Raw genomic sequence first — 17,267 nt, 5'->3', positions numbered from 1 at the left:
AATAGTTTTATTTATTACTGTACAAATAAAACATAATTTGACATTTTTATTGCACTTTAATCTTGAAGTCAGTAAATTTTTAAAAAAAAAAGCAATGTATGACTCCAGCCATGAAACTCAGATTATATTGAGTGTACATCTCATCAAATGTGACCTTTACCAAATTCACTCCGTCTTTCATAATGAAAAGTTTTTATCTTTGCTAATCAAACGCCATTGTGGATGGATGACTGAATTTTCCTTAGGAAAATTCCTAAGCAAGTGAAGTAATCTTTGTCTGCACAGCAGTCATCAAAACCGGGTGAAATTCTCTAAATACTAAAGAGTAGTGCTTCCTTTATTACCTCCTTTATCTTTATAAACTGGACCATCCTTTATGCTTCATCATCTGAAACATATATCATGGGAGACAAGTGACAATCTTTTAAAAATATATATTTATGTTTTGTACTGTGGAAAAAATATGTTCTAATTATGAAATATGCTTCAGTTACATCCATGTCCTTCACAGTATGATATAATTAACCTTTGACCTTGAGGAAACATTAGTTCTCTAACTTTGGTCTCAGGTTGAGGCAGGTGAGCAAAGGTCCTAACACACCTCATGAAGAAACAGACACTGGCAACTAAAACATCAACTGCCCATGTAGCAGTAAGTAAACCTGTAACACTGTCAGACCAGAACTGGTTTAATGGTCCAAGTTCATAACTGATCAGGACAAATACGAACAGTTGAGAACATTTTTATTATTTTGTGAACATTCAAACTTCCTCCAAAAGTTGCAATTTAAAAGACAATCATGTAGCTAAAAATTAAACTGAGTCTTTTCTTCCTCGTTTCATTTTCAATGACAGAAAGACAATCTGCTTCCAGAACCTCCAATAACGACAGGTGGTCAGTTTTCTGAAAACCACTGAAAGAAGATTATACTTAACCATCTCCAAACTGGTTCCCTCGGCAGAATTAGTGTAATATTGCATATTCAAGACTAGTTCCAAATAATGTCATGACATTATATGATGTGATTAACACTAGAACCATAGTGGGGAGGAGGCAGATTGAACTGGTACCTGCTTCACTGTGCCTACACCATTTTTAAAATACCAAGGGATCAAAATAAACCCCATTTGGTGGCTCTAGTGGTAAGTGTGAGAGTGTTTTTGAACTCATGATGAAAGCAAATTTGGACACAATAATTAGATGCAAGTTATGTGCTAACATAAAAATTCATCACTACTGACATTAATGACTTTCTATAACACACTGAATCTCCTCTTGTGCAAATCTTTTACTGCAAGCACTACCATTTGAGTGCTTTTGGTTCTTGGTGTGCTTTAAAATTTGTATTTTGGTTAAACTCTCATCCACATAAACCAAACAGCTTGAAGCCCTTTCACCTACATGACTTGTCATCTTGAGTTGAGCAAACTCGAGAGCAGGAAAAGGATTTTTTGGGCAGTGTTACATCCCAGACTCAGGAGTCCTGATCTCCTGCTAACCATTTTCTTCAGTTTCAGGTTCAGAATCTGACAATGGTTCCTGCCAGTCACCAACATCATCATCATCTTCATATTTATCATCAATACTGAAAGTTCCAGCATTATGTGGCTGTAAATGACTATTGAGATCTGTGTTTTTGCCTGGTTCTGGCCCCCCACAGTCCTCCCCATCTGTTTTCTGTTCAGCTGGGACACTGGGTGGAGGCTTTGTGTCAACATTGTCTTGATGAAGCTGTGAGACCTTGGATTTCTCCTCCTCCTCATCTTCACTCTTAACAGGAACGGCAGTAATTGGGTACATGGTGATTTTAACCTCCTCCATCAAATATAACTTCTTGTCTTCGCAACCAGCCAGAAGTTCCTTCTGCTCCTCCTTTACATGGAGGGGCTCTGGATCCTGGTCCTCTTGGATACAGGGAATCTCTTCTGTGTGCTCGACATCTGCAGGAAAAAAAGAACAACAACCAAATATTGACATATTTTAATGTGCACTTCTATTCAGTTTATATTATATTATTTATATAATGTTAAACAGTCACCTTAAGGCACATCATACTGTAAGGTAAAGACCCGACAATGACAGAGAAAATGCCAACAATCAGACAACCTCCTATGAGCAAAAACTTACCATCAGTGGGAAGGAAAAACTCCCTTTTAACAGGAAGAAACTTCTGGCAGAACCAGGCCATCTGCCGCAACTGGTTGGGTCAAAATGTTTTTCAGAATGCTGCTTAGGCCCAGTCTTTCAGAAAATAATAGCTGACACACCCTTCAGCACATCCATCTACTGTTCTATTAAGCCTCATGAGAAATGATCTCTGTGGAAGGGAACCTGTCAAGAAGCTATTGTTAATGAAGGGAAACAGGGAGAGGCTGAGGTATCAACATTTACACAAGAACTGGACTGAAAATTAGTGGCAACAGGTCTGATGGAGGGAATTCGAATTTGAAAATGCTGGTTCAAATCATCAGCAGAAAATACAGAGGTGGTCAGAAGAGAAGTACAATGGTGAGAGTCTAGAGCCATCTGTAAAACACGGTGAAGCTTCTGTCATGGTTTGGAGCTGCATTACAGCCATTACCCAGACCTCAACACCACTGGAGCGCTGTGGGACCATCCCAGCAGAACAGAGCAAAAGCCAGAAACATGCAAAGAAGCTTTGACTGTTCTTTGCCTGAAGAACTATTCCTGAGGACTATTTAAATAAATTACAGAAAGCTGCCTCAGAGAGTTCAAGCTGTGTTAAAGAATAAAGATGGTCACGCCAAATACTGACTTTCAAGCCTGTAAGAATTGTTCAAACTCTGGTTTTGTCTCATATTTCCATGTATGTTCGCAGATATTTCAATAAACCCCTGCACACATGTTCAATTTTTCTAGCAAAGTACAAAGAAATTGACTACAGCACAGTACTAGACATAAAAATACATTTCTTTTTTCCCTAAGAAGTCTAGCGTCCCACATCTAACACAATTTAATATGATGATATTTGCATGTTTCATATTTTAGTATGTATATCAAGGAATAAATATTTACAATTACAATTTAAATGTGACCTCAAAATTCAGAATTTACTCAGTGGCCACCTATGCTCCACGACATGAGTAAAAGCGATTTTTAAAGCACTTTATCAACCAGTGGCATCATGTCCATGTAGCAGGTCTTGGCAGTGCAAATGTTATGCAGTTCTCTCAGAAGCCTGACTGCAATATGCAAAAGTTTAAAAATCCGTGAAATGTAAGAATTTTGGAACGGTTCCTCAATTCTCATCTCCAGTTAGAGCTAATATTGGAAAAAATCCATATGACACCCAAACATACTGGAGACAGTGCTATTACAAAGTGATTTAATATACTTGATGTACAGTAAAAATTGTTTACACAAATGTGTGTCACTTACCTACACTTCTTTTCATCTGCACCATTTCAGACGTGGCTGGCACCAGTTTTGGGGACTTTGAACCAACGGCGGTGGCTTCCACCAGGCAAACGCTCTTTTCTCCAGTGTGGACGCTCATGTGCCTCTTCAAAATCCCAGATTGTGTAAACCTTTTACTGCAAACATTACAACCGAATGGTTTCTCTCCTGTGTGGACTCTCATGTGTGCTGTAAGATTTCTCTTACACTTAAATGTTTTATTACACTTATCACAAACAAACGGCCTCTCTCCTGTGTGGATGCTTGCATGTCTCTTTAAAATAGCTTGCTCTGAAAATTGTTTACCACAAACGTCACAGCTATATGGTTTCTCTCCTGTGTGGATTCTGATGTGCGTCCTAAGATTTCTATTACAATTAAAGCTTTTGCCGCAAACATCACAAATGAACGGTTTTTCTCCTGTGTGGACTCTCAGGTGTCTCTTAAAATGGTTCGTTTGCCTAAATTTTTTACCACAGACAATACAGCTGAATGGTTTCAAACCAGTGTGGACAGCCTTGTGTCGGTTAAGATCGCCGAGCTGTGCAAAACGTTTACTACAATCACTGCAACCAAAGGGTTTCTCTCCTGTATGGATTCGCATGTGTCTATCGATGGTATACTGATGTCGAAAGCTTTTTCCGCAAACATTACAACTAAATGGTTTTTCTCCGGTGTGGATTCTCATGTGTGCCTTCAGATTTCTTTTACTGGTACATTTTTGTCCACAGAGATCACAGTTCAGTGGGTTCGCTTCTCTTCGATTTCTGGCCTGTGATGCAGCTTTTTGTTTTCCTCTAAAACACGCACTATTAACCAAACAGTTCGAAGCCTTTTTTGCTGAACGGCGTGCCACATGCCTCTGAAGAGACTGCTTGTAAACAAACTGTTTATCACACTCAGAGCAGGTAAATTTCTTTTTGGCGGTTTTACGGTCCACATTGCCTTTTACTACTGACTCAAGTGATTTCTTCTTCTTTAAACCCTTCTCATTGTTTTCAGTCCCACATCCACAATCTGACAAAGGCACCTGCCATTCGTCACCATCAATACTGACATCGGTCTCATAGGATTCTAAAACTATTCCATCAGTTTTTGGTTGTAAATTAATATTTAAATCCAGGTTCTTGGCGGCTTCTGGTAATCCACAGTTATCAGTTTCTGTTTTTATCTGTTTTGCTGAGCTACTGGTTGGAGGCTCTCCCTCTGTGTTGTTTTCAGATAATCTCTGATGAAGTTCTGAGGACTGTGACTTCTCTTCATCGTCTTCAGTTTTCACAGGAACAGCTGTGATTATAACCTTGGTGATGTCAGCCTCTTCCTGCCCATCCAGCAGTTCCTCCTGTTCCTCTTTAATACAGAGGATGTCTGGATCCTGTTGGTCATGACTAGGGCTGCAGGAAACCTCTCCTTCAATCTGCAAGAGATGTCCAGGTGTTGCCGCTGTAGCTGAAACACACACACGATTATGGAAACATATGACACAAGTCCTATTAAAGTTTTTAATATTACACAAATGATTTTGGAATCTAATACAAATTTTAAAATAAAATAAAAAAAAAAACCACACAGAAAACAGTGTTTTGGGCAGTGTTTTCCACTGAAAACAGTGGTCATAGTTACATATTATATATTTGTTGTATATTATAGACAGACTGATGTATGTCACTTACCTAGATCTCTTGTGTCTTGTGTTTGAACTAGCTGTGATGTGGGCCATGCAGATATGGCACCAGCCAATCGGAGATCTCTGGTTTGATCTGGCTGAAGACTCTTATTTCCTGTGTGGACGCTCATGTGTCTCTTTAAAATTCCTGGCTGTGAAAAGCTTTTTTTACAAACATCACAGCCGAACGGTCTCTCTCCTGTGTGGACTCTCATGTGTGTCTTCAGATTTCTCTTACAGTTAAATCTCTTACAACAAACATCACAACCAAATGGTTTCTCTCCTGTATGGACTCTCATATGTCTCTTGAAATGAATCCTCTGTCTAAATTTCTTATTGCAAATGCTACAGCTGAACGGTTTCTCTCCTGTGTGCACATTCTGGTGTCTCTTCAGAGACCCTGGATGGGAAAATCTTTTATTACAAACATCACAGCCAAACGGTTGCTCTCCTGTGTGGACTCTCATGTGTCTGTTTAGATTATACTGATTTCTAAAACTTTGTTCACAAATCTTACAACTAAATGGTTTCTCCCCTGTGTGAACTCTAATGTGCGCCTTAAGATTTGAGTCTCTCTTAAATTTCTGTCCACAGAAATCACAGCTGAATGGTTTCTCTTCTGTGTTTTCTGTCATCTGTAAATCTACAGTGTCACTGTCTTCAGGTCCAGAATTGGATAAAGCCTCCTGCCAACCATCATCAGTGCAGTCTTCAGTGCAGACTTCAGTCTCATAAGAGTCTAAAGACTTTCCATCAGTACTTGGATGTAGATGACTGTAAACATCTGGGTACCTGGTTGATTCTGGTCCTCCAACAGTTTCTGTTTTTATCTGTTTGGCTGAGCTGCTGTTTCGAGGCTCTGCCTCTTTGCTGGCTTCAGCTGGTCCCTGATGAAGTTGTGAAAACAGAGGTTTCTCTTCATCACCCTCACTCATCACAGCAGTGATTGGGACCTTGGTAATTTCAGTGTCCCCTAACCCATTTAGCTGCTCTGCCTCCTGAGTCCTCCTGTTGCTTCTTTATGTGAAGGAGGTCTGAGTCCTGCTGGTCCAGATTAGGGATGCTGGGAACTTCATTTTCAATCTGCAACATCTGCAGGAAGCATTAAAACACATCTGTACATTATGCTCAACTGTCACTTTGCGTAGTCGCAAAGAGCCATACCAAATTTGTAATTTCTTTAGTATTTTTTTTTAATGTAATTTGAAATTGATTTGTGATTTTGGGGATATTGGGGAATGACTTTGATATTCATAAAACAGACACCGACACTGTGCTGGCTAGAGCTCGGCCGATGGAGTATTTATAACACCAATACAAATATTTGGCAACTTAAAAAAAATCAGAGGTTTTATTTTCTTCAGACACATGATATCAAAGCAGCTTTTCCTAACACTTATTATGCGTAGTTATTCATCTACTCTGTTCAGATCAGCTGGTTGCTGTGTTTTTGGTGTTCCAAACATGTGCATTGCAAACAGGGAAGATGCTTTTACTTTACTTTATTTATATAGCACATTTAATAACAATAAAATGTTGGACAAAGTGCTGTACAAAGATTTAAAAAAAAAATTTATTAATTAATTTTAATAAAATGCAGACTGCCCCCTGGTGGACTGTCTATGCAACAGCAACACTTATAAAGTGTTTGAACTGTGTTCCTCCTGTCTCTTCTTTACTTGTTCAACTTTCAAGGATCATTTGATTTATCAGCCATTGTCAGTCTGGCTGGCAAATAGCTAATATCAGCTGATATTATCAGGCCATTGATAAGTTTTAGTAGTAATCAGGCAGTCTCACTTTGTGATTTACATTTAAAATAAGAGTTTTAACAACTGAAAAAAATTCTGATGAATAATGAAAAGCTTTTCAAAAAAAGAATAAACAAATCTACTGTATAAAATGATTAGTGACAAGTATAGATTATTAATTATCACTTTACTCTTTAATAATGCTTAATTAACACTTATAACTAAGTGTTATTCAATCATGTTATTATGGTGTCACTCACCAAGATCTCTCCTGACTTTTGCCGACTCAGACCTGAAGCGTGTGTGGTCATCAGGATGAAGGCTCTTTATTTGAGGCACCTCCACTGCAGAGCCCCTCACAGCTGGCTGAAATTATGATTGCACAAATGTCAATAATAAGTCGGTTACTCAATATAACCACTAAGAAACCTATGTGTACTTGTAGATAAATTGTCACTTGGACAAGAAACAGTGATCGTAAAAACAATTACACGATTTTTTTTAAGTGCCAATCCTGTATATGGGACTATTTTATGTGCAAAATCAAACAGCTGTTTGCTTTTAAGTGTTAAAAGTGTCAAGTAAGATTAATTAAATACATGCAATAAAACACAGACAAGCTCATTCATTTTTATTTTTCTGTGAAACCTCAAAAGAAATAGTTTCACTTTAAAGTTGCCTACATTGTGTTTACGTTCCCTCTCTGAATCGACAGTTGCCTATTGCCTTTATTCATCTTCAAAAACCAGACACACACAAGCCAGGGCCTGTATTCACAAAGCTTCCTACACAAAGAATTATTCCTGATGACTTAATTCTAGTTATGACATTTTCTAAAGATGTTTCTGTAGAGTTTAGACTAAACCCTAAATCTCTTTTTTAATTTTTTAAAAAGAACCCAATGTGATTTTTTTTTTAATAGGGTAGTTCACAAGTTTCTTAAGTTGAGCGGCAAATGGTAGAAACAGAACCATTCTCATGCTGAATGGCATATGGTGCATATGAATGCAATGGCAGCAATTCTGTGATTAAACCTTTAATTTTCATTCTTCAATAAACAGCCGGCTATCTGTGCAAAAGGACAGAGTGAAATAAAACGCTCTGAACTGCTCTAATATCCTCTAAGACTTTGTTTTGGCTCAAACACAGGACCGAGTTTAAGCCTGGGTCCAGATCACATGTTAGTCATAAAACACACCGACTGTGTTTGGAGTCCCTTGAGAACAAATAACGAGGATAAATTCCAAAAATCCACAAAACACTTTTTCTTGTGCCAAAAAGTGATCGAATGGCAAAAACTGATTTCCAAAGTTTCTGTATGTTTTCTTAAAGTGCAACATCTTTACGTATATTGGTAAATAGATTTCGGTGAATATGGTTTACAAAGCGGTTATATGTTAAAAAATAATAATAATAAAATAAACTGATTTTCAAGTATCTTTATAACTCGGGGTTATTATACTTACATTATAACCAATCCGGTACTTTTTTGTCAACTTAAAATATGTTTACAGAACTATTGTTATATTTGTTGTCATTTCTGCTGTCCTCTTGGTCAGATTACTCTTAAAAAAAATACATTTTAATGTCAACGAGACTTTTTTTTTATCTGGATAAAAGGATATACCAGAAATCATCTTTTTGTAGACGATCATTTTTAGGCACAACACCGGTCCATACAGGTAAAATCGGGACACCTGTTTGCTGTCAGATATTCGCAGGAAGGGTCATTTACCTGTGCAGGAGGAGGAAACAGGCAGCATCAGCCTGCCCGTCTTCCGCGGGGTCCTCCCGGGCGAGTTTCATTTCTGATCTCCGTGTTTTCGCTCCTTTAGTTTACGATCCTCCTTTCCTCTGATTGTAACTTCGCAAACCTCTAAAACACAAGATGCGTGACACGGAAATGAGGAGAAATCCCTCTACAAGCGAAACACAACACACGGCTAGTCTGTCCGACCTTTGTTTTGTTCCCCTCCGAAACACAGTGCACCCAGTAGACGGTTCCTACCCCGTCATCACCCGCAGTAATTTACTGAACAGTAATGCATTCAGCTGACAAAAATATTCCCGTTGTTATTAGTCAGTCAGATATTTCCCCCAGAAATCCTAAAAAGTCTTTTAATATAGTAAATAGAAAATAAAAAAATCAATGCCTGCTCTGTTTTTCTTCGACTTTCTTTGATAATTTTCTTATAATTTTGAACAATGCATTATGCTTCAGTGTGGTCAAATACTGAAAATAAGAAAAGAAAAGAAAAGAAAAGAAAAGAAATGCAGTGAGTTGCTGCTTTATGACTGGTTAATTAAATATTTGCTTTAATGAGCAGCAGAACAGGTGAACCTAACAAAGTGGCCGGTCAGTTTGCTAGTGAACGAAACACTTAGAGATCAGTGGTTCCCAAGCTTTTTTGCTAGCCCCCCATTTAATTTTACAATAAAATCTGCTTTCTTCCATTTGCGCAATGTCTCTAAAATTAGAAATATCCTGTATTAGAGTTACGGTGAATAACTAGCTCAAGCATTTATAACTTCTAGGCTGGGCTGCTGTAAATCATTATTATCAGGAAGTCCTAAAAACTCCCTTAAAAGCCTTCAGTTAATCCAAAATGCTGCAGCCAGAGTACTGACAGGGACTAGAAAGAGAGAGCAGATTTCTCCTATATTGCCTCCCCATTATTGGCTCCCTGTTAAATCCAGAATTGAATTCAAAATCCTGCTCCTCACATACAAGGTCTTAAATAACCAGGCCCCATCTTATTTTAATGACCTCATAGTATCACCCCATTAGAGCACTTTGCTCTCACACTGCAGGCTTACTTGTTGTTCCTAGAGTATTTAAAAGTAGAATGGGAGGCAGAGCCTTCAGTTTTCAGGCCCCTCTTCTGTGGAACCAGATTCCTGTTTGGATTCAGGAGACAGACACTATCTCTACTTTTAAGATTAGGCTTCAAACTTTCCTTTTTGCCTTGCTTGACCCTGAATCCTACCTTAGTTATGCTGCAATATTTCTTCTACAGTCATCTTTCTCACTCACTATGTGTTAATAGACCTCTCTGCATTAAATCATACTTGTTATTAATCTCTGTCTCTCTTCCACAGCATGTCTTTATCCTGTCTTCCTTCTCTCACCCCACAGGTCACAGCAGATGGCCCCGCCCCTCCCTGAGCCTGGTTCTGCCGGAGGTTTCTTCCTGTTAAAAGGGAGTTTTTCCTTCCCACTGTCGACAAACTGCTTTCTCATAGGGGTCATATGAATGTTGGCTTTTCTCTGTATGTCTTATTGTAGGGTCTACGTTACAATATAAAGCACCTTGAGGTGACTGTTTTTGTGATTTGGTGCTGTGTAAAACAAACAGAATTGAAGTCCCCAGACCGGAGTGCATCTTTGATGAAAATGGTATTAACACTGAAGTGGCTACTTTTCAAAAGTCCAAATAATAAAAAAGCAGCACCATGAACGAGTACTATACACAGGTAATATAATATAATATTTTATTTATTTATTTATGTAGTTGGTTTCATCCAAGGAAAGGAAACGGACAAAGAACAGTGTCATAGATTCTGCTGCCTCTCTTTTACTGTAAAAATCCAACAGCACTGCCATCTATGACTGCCAGGTCATAGAGGTAGATACATTTGTCTATCTACCTCTATGACCTGAAGTTCTCATACTGTCATCAGATTTCAGCAAGAAACAAACAAGTCAAACTTAAGCAAAAAAAGCAAAAGAAAAATGAGATTTTAAAAAAATGAAATAGATATGTAGCAAAGTAAAACCTATTCTAATCATGCAGATTTTATGAACAGCAGAGTGGTAAATGTTTTTTTCTAAAAGGCATGAGGTGTTCCTTTTAGACACTCCACAAATTGTAAATTAAAATCCAGACTGCTTTTGAAATTGCTGGTTTGCAGCTTTTTCAAATGATCTTCTATGTTTCTCTGAAAATCTGGAACGTCTGTCTACAAGAGGCTTTTCTAGAAGTCACTGCTGCAGTGGTTCACTTACATTTTCTAACCTGGTCTCTGATTGACTTCTCTGTGTTTTCAGTCTGGAGAAATAATAAATGTTGAGGTGGAAAGCTGAAACCAAATAAAAGACTTTGAGTCTCCAAAGTATTTTTTATATTATTTAATGAACCTTTGAAAAGGGATCAGATAGAAACCGAACAAGGTCTGTGAAGGCCTGATAACAAAGGCCAAAGTAAGAGAAACCCTCAGCGTTTAAAGCACAATGTCTGCAATTCATCATCAAACAAAACTTTAGCGGTTTACTCAAGCAAACCACAGAAGAATCTCCTCCTTCTCCCTAGAAGCTCACACAGGGAGAGCATGTTTCACAGCTCCTGTGTGCATACACAAGTCAGATGACTGCTACACATAGAACAAAGAAGACTATCACATATCAGCAATTTATATGTGTAAACATTATACATCAGTGATCATCTTGTGTTCTTCTGCTACAGGAGTGTTTGTGTCTTATATTAGTTAGATGTGTTTATATAGCTGTGACTTGATTAATACCAGAGTACATTTTATGAATGCAAATGTTTGCCTTCAACTGCATGCAATTAACTTTCTGTATTTCATATTTTATATCACTTTTCTACATTTCTTAGACAGTCAGCAGTCGCTTTGCATCACATTTTATTTAAAGTCGTATGCTTAATACCACAACTGAAAAAAAAGCTCTTCATTGTGCTCTGCTCTGCTTCTCAACCCCCATACACAGCTTTTATTTTCAAGAACGGTGTTTCCAAACATGTCCTGTTGCTTTTAAAGTGACAGCTTCATAAATCAAAGTCATATTTGCCATTTTTTCTAAGCAAACCAGGCAGAAAGTTTCCAACAAAGCGAACATTTATCTGGACATCAGATCAAGCGAGGCCAATTTGACATTGTTATGTTAGTCACTGATTCGACATTAAATTTAATGTTAATAGAGCTTCTTTGCCATTATTAATGCTGAGAACTAACAGCCTTACGGTGAGCTCACACTGTGCTTTGCTACAGGTCCAAGCACATTTCAGTTGTTCTGAACATCTCAGCTCGAGCACATTGAAGTTAGCTGATCACCCAGTGTGAGTACACTCTTAGTGTATTCATGTTAACCTATAGCTAGAGGTTTCTAGTATGATTTAATAAAGGCTCTGGTCATTCGTCCCTAAAGTTAACACTGAAAATAAATTCTATATGTATTTCCAGATCAGTTCCCACTATAGCTTTGCTTTGAACAATGTTGCATATTTAAGATATGTAACTGTCATACAGTAAACACAGATTTGGTCATTTTAAACATTTCCAATGAAAAAAATCCCCAACAAATTTTCATTAATCTTTCATCACAACCAGAGGGTGGTATTTAACATGATCACAACAAAACGATTTCCCTCAGGTATGTCTTGAAATGTTTTTTACATTTTAATCTTTCACCATATTAAGAACAACTGAATGTTCTTATGTGTGGATACTCTGGTGTCTTGTTAGATCCTCTACTCGTAAATATCTTTTCTTACAAATGTCACAACCAAATGGTTTCTTTCCTGCGTGAATTAGCATGTGTCTCTTCAGTATTCCTAGCTGTGCAAACTGATTGCCACAAACTTCACAAACAAATGGTTTGTCTCCTGTGTGGACTTTCATGTGTGTCTCATAATTCCTCTTATTGTTAAATCTTCTATTGCAAGTGTCACAACCAAATGGTCTCTCTGCCATGTGAACTTTCATGTGCCTCCTTAAAATTCCCATCTGTGAAAATCTTTTACTACAAACATCGCAACCAAATGGTTTCTCTCCTGTATGGACTCTGGTGTGCATCTCAAGATTTCGCCTAGTGTTAAATCTTTTACCACAAACATCACAACCAAAAGGTCTCTCCCCTGAATGGACATTCATGTGTCTCTCGAAATACTTTTTCTGGGTAAAATTTATATCACAAATACTACAGTTAAATGGTTTGTCCACTGAATGTACAGTCTCATGTCTTTTGAGATCACCTAGTTGTGAAAATCTTTTATGACACACTCCACAACCAAACGGTTTCTCCCCCGTGTGGAGTGCTTTGTGCATCTTCAGATTTCCCTCTTGGTGAAATCTTTTGCCACAAAAATCACAACCAAATGGTTTCTCTCCTGTGTGGAGTCTTTTGTGCATCTTCAGATTTCCCTCTTGGTTAAACCGTTTCCCACAAAACTCACAACTAAATGGTTTCTCTCCCGTGTGAATTCTCATATGCGTCTTGAAATTTAAACTCTGTGTGAATCTTTTGTCACAAACACTGCACGTGAAAAGCTTCTCTCCAGTGTGGATTCTCATGTGTGTCTTAAGATAATACTGATCTCTAAATTTTTTTTCACAAACATCACAGCTAAACGGTTTCTCTCCTGTGTGGCCTCTCATGTGTCTATTAAAGTTGTAGAGATCTCTAAAATGTTTTTTACAAACATTGCAGCCAAACGGTTTCTCTCCTGTGAGGACTGTCATGTGTGACTCTGCATTTTGCTTCACCCTAAAGCATTTCTTACTAACCAAACAGCTGGTAGACCCTTCTCCTGACTCCCTTCTCATATCACTTTTTACTCCTGACTCATCAGTACCGCTCTCCTTCCAGCCACTGTCACTGTCTTCTGTTTCAAGTTCAGAATCCGACCAATGTTCCTGCCAGTCATCGTCTTCATCATCATCATCATCATCATCATCAATGCTGACTTCAGTTTCATAAGAGTCTGAAGCCTGTATATGACTGTTCAGATCTGCGTTCCAGGCTGTTTCTGCTGCTTCACAGTCTTCTGCATCACTTTCTGTTTTTATCTGCTTAGCTGAGCTGCTGGTTAGAGGCTCTGCCTGGAAGAACTTGGGTTTTTCTTCATCATCTTCACTCTTTATGGAAACAGCAGTTAATGGAAACCTGGTGATGTTATCCTCTTCTGGCCTATTAAGCTGTTCTCCCACACAACCAGGTAGGAGTTCCTCCTGTTCCTCCTTAATGTGGAGGAGGTCATCATGGCATGAGCTCCAAGGAACCTCTTCTTTAATCACCAAGATCCGCTGGACATCTGCAGGGAGCAATAAAGACACAAGCACAGCTGTGACTGTGTACTGACACATTTCTCTAAACCTCTTATTAATATTTAGAGCAATATAAATATTTTTTGCAACTTTTCTTGGAAACTGAGTAAAATTAATAATTGTGTAATTATGTTCATCTCACCTTTGTTGCTTCATCAAAACACTGACAAGGGCTTTAAAAAAATGAAAGACTATGTAGATCAAGTTATACATTTCCATAAAATGTGTAAGATATTTAGATTATAACATTTGATCTGAAGATATCCGCAGACTTCAAATATTAGCCTTTCAATTGAGTAACAAAAAATAAATACAATTGAAAAAAAGGACTATTAAGCTCAGAACAGATATCTTTTCATATTCATGTATGGGTGGGATTTGACCAGGAGACAGATCAAATGAAATGATTGAAAACATATAATGAGCTAATACAAGTCTTATCAGAACTCCTGTTCAAAGAGTTAATCATGAAGATATTTACATCAATACGAGAAAGCTTCTGATCATGCATGGAGGGTTTCACCCCAAGTACAGCACCTAGAGACCGTACGCTAAGCGGAAGCAAGGAGGCCGGGGACTGGTCAGTGTCAGTACCACAATCCAGGATGAGACAAGTACATAAGGTGGCGAGAAGATGGCCACAACACCTCAAACAGCAAAAACCCAAGAAAGACGAGGAAGAGGAGGCACCATCATGGAAGGACAGGTCCCAACACGGTATGTACCACCAGCAGATAGAGGAAGTGGCTAACATCCAGAAATTCTACCAGTGGCTGGACAAAGTTGGACTGAAAGACAGCACAGAGGCACTAATGATGGCAGCACAGGAACAGCGTTTTTAAGAAGCAGTATAAATGTAAACCTCTGTCCTTTTCAACATCACCTAGTAGCTTTGAACTGAGTGTGTTTGAGCTAGAGCGCTCTCACACAGTGCTCTGTGCTGTGGTTTACAGACCCCTCAAATACAATAAGGACTTCTTAAATGACTTTTCTGATCTGTTGGCTGAAATTATGCCAAAATATGATCATGTCCTTATTGTTGGGGACTTCAATATTCACGTGTGCTGCCCTGACAAGCAAATGACAAAGGAATTTTTAAATCTTACTGACTCTTTTTTTAAATCCCAGGAACAACATCAGAGATCTCCAGCAGCAAAGATTATGCGCAGGACCCTCAAGCTCCCAGGCCTCTGGTAGAGAACCCGAGCTTGAAGGATAAAGACCTCCAACAGACGCGGGAGCGGAATTTTATTTTTATTTTTTTTACTGCAAAAATAATGTTTGCAAGATCAAATGAGCCACATTCCTGATACCTGCAAGCTGTGAAGCAGCAGAAGAAGAAGACAAGCCTGGAGGCTCTCCCTCGTTTTTCTCTTCAGCTGGGCTCTGATTACTCTGTGAGAACTGGGGTCCATCTTCCTCATCTTCACTCTTCACAGCAACATCAGTGACTGAGAACCCGATGAAGTCAGCTTCGTCCGAGTTATTGAGCAGATCCTCCTGTTCCTCCTTAATATTGCCGAGGTCCAGACTCATGCTCCAGGGAACCTCTTCCTCAGTCTGCAACATCTGCAGGAAACACTGAAACACACATGCACACTGTGTATTCAAACAGGTCCTCAATGCATAAATTGCAGCTATAATGATTTGAAACTGTAATTACACAATTAATTACATAAATATCTGTATCTCAAAATTATTTAAAAAAAGGTTGTTTTTTTGCCACTGCACACATTTTTGCCATCTGAGAATGACTGTAAGTATTTACCGTCGCCTGCTGGAAGCCAAACCTGTCCAGCTCTGATTCTTGCTGACTGCGATGACTCTCACAAAGATTGTTAAAAGGTTTCAATTAACTGTCATGAAATTCATGAAAGCAGACAGATTGCCACCATGTTGGAATCATTCAGAGTCAACTCACCCACTCTATCAATAAGGAAACACTCAAACCTGAGTTTCTAAGGTCTGTGTCAGGTATGTCGACTTTCAGAGGTCAGCGATTTCTCAGCAGTGAGCACACAGAGCGGCATTCATGTTTCGTTCTTTCTTTAATTTCTCCATAACAGAAAGATGACTTACTTTATACATTAATAAGCACTGTTACATAACATATATCTGTGAATGCAGCTATTCACCAGTCTGTCTTAGTACGTGAAAGTTACAGTATGTTAGAGTTGGTTAAATTAATATGCAGAGTACTCAGTACAATCAAACACAACAATACGATTGGTTTAACATGCCAGAATTAAACCCTGTGACACTTAACCTCAGTATTAAATATAAGATGACGCCAACATGCAACAGCACAGAACGGACTCACAGAAAATCTCAGTGAAAGCGGAAAACTGGATCATCTCTTCAGCAGGACATTACAGGGTAATAAATTTCACTTTATGTATGTTTCTATTTATTTAAAATGACAAAACTGGTAATGAGGTGGTAATGCATGCATTAAACAACATATTGCAGACAGGTTGGGCTTCTTTCTGCAGCTTCACCTCAGCAGAGCCACTTCCGCCCTCACACTAATATCTGACTTCTCTTTCACACCTGGACTAACGTTTTTCACTGAGGTCGAAGGGAATGATTAAAAAAAGAGGTAGGACATTATTATTACTATTATTATTATTCGGCTTAATCGACCACGCCCACAGACTTCTCCTCAGGATTTCCCGAGTGCCACGTCTCCTCCTTACGTTATGTCTCTGAGCGCATGTGCTGCCTGCTGCAGGTTTTCACCCGTGCACATGAGCAGCTACCAAAGAACAAACTGCATCCACACACAGACAGAATAAATTACCTGTGCAGCAGACCCTGACAGCTTCAGCGTCACTCTGACCTCGGTCCGTCTTCACTGACGCCCACCTGGGTGAGCCGCTTCCGGCGGATGCCTCTCCAGGTTTGTGTTTGTGACGCTTCGAAACTTTGCTCCGTGTTAATCAATCACGAGGATTTTCCTGCATCTATCTGCAGCATCGATCCCGCAGCAAGAAGGCCAACTTCATGACAGCAAGTCCCGCTTTTATTTTCTTCCCTCCTGCAACACAGTCCAGACAACAGACTGTTCCTACGCCCGTGCTGTGTCATCATAGAAGACGACCAGCATTATGACGGTGGAAGTATAAAAATAATCAGTATTAGAGTCATATTAAACTACCAAGTCATGATGACTAATAAAGCCCACACTCCTACTGTATTTGGTGATGCACTGGATTGTTTTAGATACTGCTGGATAGTTTCACATATAAAAAATATGGTGCTATTTAAATTTGTTCATTCATATCTTTTAAATCTAAACTAGCAACTAAACGTTTGTACTAAATGTTAGGTGCAGTATTTTAACATGGAAATACATAACATCAAGTAC

General features: G+C 38.7%; 2 protein-coding genes across 5 annotated transcripts; both read right to left on the bottom strand.

Moving 5' to 3' along the window:
* Positions 1-85: 85 nt before the first annotated feature.
* Positions 86-8,835, bottom strand: LOC146512106 (uncharacterized). 4 transcript variants are annotated; one of them, XM_085170474.1, is made up of 5 exons: positions 8,571-8,835; positions 7,096-7,201; positions 5,092-6,176; positions 3,401-4,867; positions 86-1,941 (listed from the first exon to the last, which is right to left on the bottom strand). In XM_085170474.1, exons 3-5 carry the CDS (start codon positions 6,017-6,019, stop codon positions 1,496-1,498), a joined length of 2,841 nt encoding a protein of 946 aa, XP_085026600.1. In that variant the 5' UTR covers positions 6,020-6,176; positions 7,096-7,201; positions 8,571-8,835; the 3' UTR covers positions 86-1,495. The 4 variants fall into 4 exon arrangements, with proteins under 4 accessions (XP_085026600.1, XP_085026599.1, XP_085026602.1 ...); XM_085170473.1 differs by lacking the exons at positions 7,096-7,201; positions 8,571-8,835 and having other exon boundaries at positions 5,092-7,074; XM_085170475.1 differs by lacking the exons at positions 86-1,941; positions 7,096-7,201; positions 8,571-8,835 and adding an exon at positions 1,958-2,332 and having other exon boundaries at positions 5,092-7,075.
* Positions 8,836-10,330: 1,495 nt separating this feature from the next.
* Positions 10,331-17,224, bottom strand: LOC146512105 (uncharacterized). Its single transcript, XM_085170496.1, has 3 exons — positions 16,701-17,224; positions 15,214-15,481; positions 10,331-13,887 (listed from the first exon to the last, which is right to left on the bottom strand). The coding sequence occupies exons 2-3, from the start codon at positions 15,467-15,469 to the stop codon at positions 12,290-12,292; spliced, it is 1,854 nt and encodes a 617-aa protein (XP_085026622.1). The 5' UTR covers positions 15,470-15,481; positions 16,701-17,224; the 3' UTR covers positions 10,331-12,289.
* Between the last annotated feature and the right edge of the window lie 43 nt (positions 17,225-17,267).

Source organism: Neolamprologus multifasciatus, chromosome 8, assembly GCF_963576455.1.
Source record: "Neolamprologus multifasciatus chromosome 8, fNeoMul1.2, whole genome shotgun sequence".
Classification (NCBI taxonomy): domain Eukaryota; kingdom Metazoa; phylum Chordata; class Actinopteri; order Cichliformes; family Cichlidae; genus Neolamprologus; species Neolamprologus multifasciatus.
The sequence above is the reverse complement of the archived record's forward strand: the minus strand, read 5'-3'. Positions and strand labels throughout refer to the sequence as shown.

What these genes read in the sequence shown, in the direction of transcription:
- LOC146512106 (XM_085170474.1), bottom strand. Translation starts at nt 6,019, where the DNA reads ATGAGTGAGGGTGATGAAGAGAAACCTCTGTTTTCACAACTTCATCAG. An exon ending in ACAAGACACAAGAGATCTAG is followed by an intron (nt 4,868 to 5,091) that starts GTAAGTGACATA and finishes TGTGTGTTTCAG; the next exon opens with CTACAGCGGCAACACCTGGA. An exon ending in GCAGATGAAAAGAAGTGTAG is followed by an intron (nt 1,942 to 3,400) that starts GTAAGTGACACA and finishes TTTTTCCTGCAG; the next exon opens with ATGTCGAGCACACAGAAGAG.
- LOC146512105 (XM_085170496.1), bottom strand. Translation starts at nt 15,469, where the DNA reads ATGTTGCAGACTGAGGAAGAGGTTCCCTGGAGCATGAGTCTGGACCTC. An exon ending in TGCTGCTTCACAGCTTGCAG is followed by an intron (nt 13,888 to 15,213) that starts GTATCAGGAATG and finishes TGCTCCCTGCAG; the next exon opens with ATGTCCAGCGGATCTTGGTG.